Source organism: Gavialis gangeticus, unplaced genomic scaffold (genome assembly GCF_001723915.1).
Source record: "Gavialis gangeticus isolate Ggan-Ray unplaced genomic scaffold, GavGan_comp1, whole genome shotgun sequence".
Classification (NCBI taxonomy): domain Eukaryota; kingdom Metazoa; phylum Chordata; order Crocodylia; family Gavialidae; genus Gavialis; species Gavialis gangeticus.
The window spans coordinates 180,168,131-180,176,186 of NW_017729024.1; the positions used below are offsets into that span (position 1 = coordinate 180,168,131).

Sequence of the window (8,056 nt, forward strand, 5' to 3'; positions counted from 1 at the left end):
GGCTAGGGTCTGGAACCAGCTTCCAAGTGAGGTGGTGCAGGCTCCCACCCTGGGGGTTTTTAAGAGGAGGTTGGATGACCACCTTACTGGGGTCGTTTGACCCCAGTACTCTTTCCTGCCATGGCAGGGGGTCGGACTAGATGATCTACCCAGGTCCCTTCCAACCCTAGAAGGTATGAAACACTTGCTTAATGTGAGAGTTTTTAAAAGTTTACATACCTTTTAAAATCAATATTAACATTTGTGTTGCACATTATATTAAATTCCAGTGACACACAGGTTATAAAGGAACACCAAGTGGTTAATAGTGTTAATTACTCAATCATCCTATAAATATTCCTATACATGGCCAGCAGATCAATAGACTTCTTATAGCCATAGAGAAGAGCCATTTATGACACCTTCTACCAAGTGACCTAAAACCAACTATATGCAATGTCTGTAACAGGCTTAGAGCATCTATTATTAATTTATTAGTCTTTGATAAGTTATACCTAGACTTTTAATTCTAAAATTCAACCAATACTGATTTTGATATTGCCCAGAGACACCAATCCATTGCAATCAGATAGGAGATTCCTCAGAACTCCTTATATGTGTTAGAGAAGCCTCATAACGTCCAGGTGAGAAAGTCCACAGAAATGGAAGCTGGGGCATAGAAGACTTCTTCAGGGTCACAGATCAACTCTGCAACAGGCTGCAGCCTCTCAGGAACGCTTTCTACCTTTGTAGCTCCTGTATTTTAGACTCCATCTTAAATCTGAAGTATTAATATTACTGGCCTCTGCCTCTGGCAGCAAGCATAAAGCAACAATATATTTCTCCCCTTCCCCAAGTACATTAGACAATAAGCTAATTTCCTACAGTTGACTTCAGAGCATACATTGGCTGGAAAAGTAAGTGTAAAACTAACTGGAGTAAAGATGTAATTTAGGAGGTTTGTAATGTATTTTTGGGTATCCCTCTGGATAAAAGTTACTACATAAACATCGCATAACCAGCAGAATAATTAATAGAGAACCATAACAATAGCTAATGGTTGGTGTTTATATCCATAAATACTTGCTAGGACGTATGTGCTGGAGCAGTGCTCACTGCAACCTTGTAACATCTTTCATACAATTAAGATTCTGTAGCACGAGTGCAATTCTCACTAGTCACGTTTCGTATGCCATTCCACACTCCCCTGCTTTTCCATTAATGTGATCCCAAAACTTAAATTATTCCTTCCTGGGTACTCAGGAACATACAGAGCCCCCTAGCTCATCTGACTTACAGTACCTCCACTTGTTGTATTGCATCCTCTGTGTCTCCTATCTCAGACGTAGAGAATGATGGGTAGTTGGAGTCAGACTCGAGACTGCTCTGATTAGAGGGGTTCCTTCTGTGCCCTGGGGTTTGCTGTTGAAAGGGAGATCATGTAAGTGAATTAATACCACCGTAAAGACACTGTAGTCAAGGTAGGCAAACTGTTTGAGCTGGGGACCTTGTCTGTTAGGTATTCTGGAAATTATCAAGTACACATGTGATACTTTATACCTAGTACACTCAAGGCATTTTTTTGTGATAATATTTATGTTCATAATTATAGTAAAATAAAATCAACAAAAATAAATTGTAAGCCAATAAGTAAAATACAATAAGAAAGCAAAACTAAAGTATTGCAGCATCCAGGGTATTTAATGAGCCAAAGCACTGTGCTCAGGATTGTACAGGACACATAAGAGACTGGTTCTTCCCCAAAAGCTCCACAAAACAATGCAGACACACAGTGCTGAAAACAAGGATTCCTCATGAAGCAGCGTGTTGTAAAAGTAAATATCATGTTTTTAACATAAAGTTTACTTTTCAACAAGGGTTTACTTTTAGTCTTCTTTGGCACTACTGCTTGTGCAGACATTACCAGAGGGCAACGTTGAGTCAAAACACAAAATTAAGATGCCCCCACAAATTTCTTGCACTTATCCAACATTTTTAAAAGCATTTCTAAACACTAGATGCCTGGGAAATTTGACCAGGGAAATCTGAATTTTGAGCTGAATTCTTTTTGCAGCTCCCCCTGGGTTTTCTTTCAAATGTTTGGCCCCCAAACCAGTTGGCAGTGTCCTTTAATTATTCATATTTAGTTTTCAATGAAGCTATTACTAAAAATTCAGCAGAACCAGTCAGATCTAACACGCACTCACATTTTTATATTTATGAAACCAAAATGGTTTTTGTTGAACTGAATGCCATGATGTGCCCATGTCACTTAACCGAAGAAAATGGAAACAATTTCTACTAAGATTTGCTTATTATTTCAAGATAAATCTTAATTAAAGTAACTACAGAAAGTTACACATTTCCTGAAAAAGTTTCCCCACACTAATTTCAATGCAGAAGTTCACTCACATAATCATCAACACAAACCAATTGGGTAATAATGCCATTGTCACCAAGTGTTTTGTGGAATGAACTGTACCACATTATCACGAATAGAAGACGGAAGCACAGAGATAGTTTAAAAAGGCTCTTCCATTACCTTTATAATAGTCATCTCATCCCTCAAATTGTCATATCTCTGCTCCAGCCTCGAAAACTCCTTTACCAGGTTTTGATAACGAGATCTTTCCTCTTCTAGCTCCTTCTTCAACAGATTTTCCTCAACAGTGTTGCGCGCAATTTCATCTTTAAAAGATATATTCAAAATGGAAAATCATGGTTCAATGAGCATTTCCCTGTAGGTAGCTGCAAAAGCATTGATGGGCAAATGCACATCTGTTAAGTGACTTCCCATAGCATCCCAAGGTAATGCCAAATGACTATATTGCAACTGGTCTGTGGCAATTTCCTATACGAGATGGCCGTTTGGAGCAGCAGTCTTGCTTTTAGGAGAAAAGGCCTCTGCTACCATTTGAAATACAGAAGGTTCTCCCTTAGCTACTAGTAATAAGCAGGGATCTGGGTTTTCCGTTTCCCATGGAAAAGCTGAGAAACGCAGATTCCCCCCCTTACTGGAGTACAACGCAGATTTCTCATTTTAGCAGAGAAACATGCCCCCTCAGATCTGTATGCGGGGCGGGGGCAGGCTGCCCACTGCAGGCTCGGGCTCCCATCCTGCTGCCCTCCTCCAGGGCCTCTGCAGCCCAGCAGGTGCAACCCAGTACTGCAGGGCTGCAGGGCACAGTGCACAGGACAGTGCACAGGACACCCAGGGCACAGTGAGGCTGCACAGGAAAGTTGCCTGCTGCTATGCACTCTGCACTGCCCTGGTGATGCATCCCCTGCCATCACAGCATGAACAGCACAGGATTGTGCCCCTCACTGCTGCTGCACAGGCAGGGGATGTGCCACTAGGGCAGTGCAGAGCTTGCAGCAGCAGGCAGCTTTCCTGCGAGGCCACAGCCTGGCAGGTGCAACCCAGCAGAAGCGGGGAGGCCCCAAGGAGGGAAGCAGGATGGGAGCCCAACTTGCAGCAGGCAGCATGCACCCGCCCTGCACACAGATTTGGGGGGGTGGAGGTCCCCCCAGGATTGGGCACAGCAACATGGAGCCACTCCCCCCACCTGAGCCCATGGCTGGCAGGCAGCAGGTGGGGGAGCTGGCTTGGTGCTCTGCTCCGCTGCAGCAGTCACCGGCTCCTACAAGGGGCAGGGGGCTGAGGACCCAGGTCCCTGGCTCCAGAGTCCTGGTTGCTCAGGGCTGCCTCTGGCAGAGCTGGGGGAGCAAGGGAAGGTGTACAGCGCACACCCTGGAGTGGCCCTGGAGTGTGCACACCAGCTCCAGCTTCACTCTGTATACAGTATGTGCCTGCTCCAGCCCTGTATGTGGCGTGTGGGGGTGGTTTGGTGTCTGCACTGTGTGACACTGGTTGGTTGGGGATGTACGCTGCACGTGGCATTCATGCCAGACCAGCCTGGCACACTGGATCCAGCACATGGGTCTAGTTTATGGACCCAATCTGGACTAGCCATAGATCCGGCATGAAGGGCTGCTCTGGCATGAATGTCATATGTAGCACATGACCCAGACCAGTCCTGTGTGCAGTGTGTAGTGTATGTTGGCATGGCACACAGGGCCAGTCCAGGATGTCCACTGCATACGGAGTCCGCATGACAGGCACAGTACAGACCTATCTGGATCCAGTACAGGGGACCCATCTGTGAGCTTGATCCAAACCAGCCCTGGATCCAGTGTGCTGGGCTGGTCCAGCGTGGGCACCACATGCAGTGTATACCCCAAACCAGCCCCGCACCACGTGCAGCTCATGCCAGACACCGTTGGTGTCAACCCAGCTTACGATTGCATGGAAATGCCCCTCATTCATTCATGCTGGTATCAGCAAAATAGGGTACTTCATGACGCTGTAGTTGATTAAGGCAGAAAAGTAACTGAAGTCAAGTTGATGGGAGGGAGAATCCCTAGATTTCAAATATAGGCCGTGTGACTCTAAACACAGACTTGGTAGTCCAGGGGTACATGAGATGTTTACTGTAGAACAGGCTAATTAGCTCCACAGTAGACACTGCACGTCTACACGTGCAGTCCTATTAGGCCGCAGGAAACTAAAAAACTCCACAGCTGCGGAGTTTTTTTTTGTTTTGTTTTTGTTTTTTGTTGTTGTTTTTGTTTTGTTTTTTTTTGTTTTTTTTGTTTTTTTAACTGCAGCACTGCACATGTAGATGCTGCAGGATTAGCTGGGGCATGAAGGTGCTTCAATGTGGGGGCTGCCTGCTGGCTAGCCCCGCACTGGAGCACTTTCATGCCCCAGCCAGCCCCTCTACAGCACACTGAGACAGGGCAGAGCAGCCCCAGGTTAGCGGGCTGAACCTTGCCAGCCAGGGCTGCTCCAACCTGGCTCAGTGTGCTACAGTCCTGAGTGCATGTGTAAACACAACACCTAAGAGCAATGCACTCTGGTGCAATATGCTCTGGAGTTTATTGCCTCGCCTTAATAGCAGGTGCAGATGTATCCTAGGAGTTTAAATAAGCAGACAGATTGCCAGTACTACTGAATATTTAGCAACTCGCATCTATTTCTTCCAACAAAAACTGCTGGGATCCCAACAGCAGGAAAAAAAAGCAAGCTTCTTTTGGAGTACTTAAATATGAACCTTAACTTCCGGTTTTCAAAACATGGGTGTGTAAGTCCTGGGACAGCTGGCAATCAGGTGCACAGGCAGCAGCCTACAGGGAGGCTTCCACAGAGTCCGTATTATGCCTACTTCTAGCTAGAGCTTTTCAAGAGCTCCAAAGGCACCAAAGCCAAAACCCACAAATATTTCACAAGTCTGCTCTGTGTCCTTGTGTTTTCAACCTATTATATGGAGGGGGCACTTCCAAAATGCAACAAATCAATTAGTCCCACATCCACAGGAGGCATATTACGCCATTTCTATACAAAGGAAATCCTGCATCAGAACAAAAGCTGAAGAGAGTCGGATAAAAGGCAGAAGGCATGCACGAGGGAGTACAGGCCCTTCACAGTCCAGGGACTCCCCCGACTTTTCTCTGTAGGTCTCTCATCTACTGCAGAGGCCTTGAAGTCATTCCCTCACTCCTGACAGCAAGAAAGAGTCCCTTGGCATGGTTCAAATACGAGAGTGTTTGAACATCTGTTTCTAGAACCTTGTTCTACTTGTCGGCATTAGAGAGCTGTCCCCTGCTCCCGCCCTCTCCCCCAGTTCACCCCTGCAATGCAACTGAATGGAAAATCCTTCAGGTACGATATTCCCTGCTTAATCCCTCACGGAGTAAATCAGGTTCTTGTCTTGTTATCCTGCAGTCGGACAGAAAGAACAGAACAACAAATACTGGCAAGGGAGAAGAAGGGGGTAGCACACTGGAAAATTATCACATATCAGGATAGGAGCCATTCCTGAGGCTCAGAGGAAAAACAAGTTGTAGGAAGCATGGTTAAACCCCTGGGTTACTGGAAGAGTTATGAATCCATAAGCCCTTTTTTCTTACCTTCAGACTGACACAGGACTCTGTTGTTAAGCTCCTCTTTTTCCTGTTTCAAAAGAGCATTCTCCTCTTCTAGGTCTGATACACGCTAGGAAAGGAACAATGTAAAGCATTACATTCTGTAACGCAGGCCACCTCCTGGTCAACCTCCCTCCAGGGGGATTACGTTTCACCTGGCCGGAGCTTTTTTTTTTCCCCTCCTTCCCTAAATGAAACCAATCTCTCTCATTGGGCTCTGGAAGCAACTCAAACCAATCCAGAAGCATGAATCGAAACTGGGATTCAACTGCAACTGAAGCACGTTTTTTTCTTCTAAGTAAACTGCCCCCCAAAAAACAGACATGGGAATTAACTAGTTAGTTAGCCATTTCTTTAACTTCTTAACTAGTTAACTTTTAACTTTAACTAGTTAAATTTTTCAGCTGTCAATGTTTAACTTTAACTAGTTAAAAAAGGGTTAATTAATTATTATTATTATTTTTTTTTAGAGTAAAGAAAAGAAAGAAAGAAAATCTGGCTTTCCAAGAGTTTTTCCCCCACTCACAGAGCCGCTCTTTAGGACTTGCATAGAACAATATTTCTTTATTGAAACTCTAGGACTTGTTTGAGAGACAGAATAGTGCACCTTCCTGTGAGAGATGGTCTCTTAAGAACTACAAGTCCCAGAGCTCCTTAGTTCATGCCGACATTTTCTGTGTGTCGCAGAGCACTAGGGTGTCCTGCTCCTTTAAAGGGCTGACCCTGCTAGGGAGAGAGCCCAGCAGTGAGTGGGGAGCCCCAGCAGCTGGTTACCAGGACAGCCAGAATGCGTTAGTTGGCCCACACCTGCCAGCAGTCAGCTGACCAGAAGGGGCAGGGCCTGGCTCTCATATAAACCCCAGGGCAGAGGCCAGGAAGGCAGTTCCCTGCCAGCAGCCAAGGGGGAAGGAGCTCCCCCAGAGGAAGCAAAGGGGAGAGGCCTGACTGCATAGTGCAGCTTCTGGTGCTCTTGAGGGACAGAGCATGCCCTGTGTGGCTTGAATTATGTTATAGCTGGGAGGCTTGATTATGTTATAGCCTTGGGGATTGCAGGTTGATTTCTGTTTATAAAAGACCAATGGTTTGGGTGAGGCTATTTGGGGAAGGAGGCGGCCTCATTGGTGAGCCCACTGCAGCGTGGGGACCCCGGCACCAGAGAGGGCATGGCCTTTGGGGTGCACAGGCACCAGTGAGGTGTGGAGACAGGGCTGCAGAGAGCCCAGCGAGGACAAGGCAGCCAATTCATAGCAAGGCCCAGCCTGGACAATGTCAATGCCATCTGCGAGGTTTGGGGCCTGGTAAAGGGGCAGTTGGAGCCATGCATATAGCCCGTAAGGCTGGGGTGTCCTGTGACATCTATTTTGAAGCAGGACCCACAAGGGGTCCAGGAACCCACAGGGTTCAGAGAGTCCATCAAACCATGTCCAAGAGGACTTAAAAGACGGCCTCTCTATACTATATATCCATCAAGATGTGGCGGGCAAGAACCGAGGGTGCCCAGTGGGCCAAACTGGCATGGTTGAGGGGCCTTAGGGATAACGCAGCCATCCGTAGGGACCCCATCCCGTAATACTGTGCATTTGCAGAAGTCAACAGGGCAGCCAGTTGGCTGCAGAAGAGGCAACAAGCCCAAGCGAGCAGAGACACTGATCCCAGTAAGAGAGGAGCAAGTAGTGAGGGTAAAGCAGATGACTTTTTTTAATGCCAATGAAGATCAGAACCAGCAGCCCAGGGCCCAAGTTGAGCATTACTTCTCATCTGTGACAACTTATCTGAGCTGTCACCTACTATGAAAAAACTATTCATCTGGTATAACACAAGCATCCCCTCATCTGCCCATGTAGAGCGACTGTTCAGTAGCGGGGGCTTAGTTTTGCAAGACAGAAGAGGAAAATCGTCAGATGTAAATTTTGAAATGCAGCTTTTGCTGCATTTCAGTAAGCAGGTTTAAACAGTTTCTGCTATGCAACTGAATCTTCTTTTTCTCACTTAAACTGATTTTCTCATTTCAATCTAATTTTGATTTTCACACACTCTCATTGTTTCTAATTCAGATGCATTTCATACCCTTTTGTTACCTTTTGAGCAATAA

General features: G+C 46.1%; 1 protein-coding gene across 1 annotated transcript in view; it reads right to left on the reverse strand.

Annotated features, from left to right (window-relative positions):
• The window catches only part of MYO5B (myosin VB), a 98,547-nt gene that overhangs the window by 78,048 nt on the left and 12,443 nt on the right, over window positions 1-8,056 (reverse strand). The window contains exons 2-4 of the mRNA XM_019518298.1: window positions 5,950-6,034; window positions 2,522-2,667; window positions 1,282-1,401 (exon numbers count right to left, since the gene is read on the reverse strand). Coding sequence (XP_019373843.1) covers window positions 1,282-1,401; window positions 2,522-2,667; window positions 5,950-6,034 — 351 coding nt within the window. The remainder of the gene's footprint in view (window positions 1-1,281; window positions 1,402-2,521; window positions 2,668-5,949; window positions 6,035-8,056) is intronic.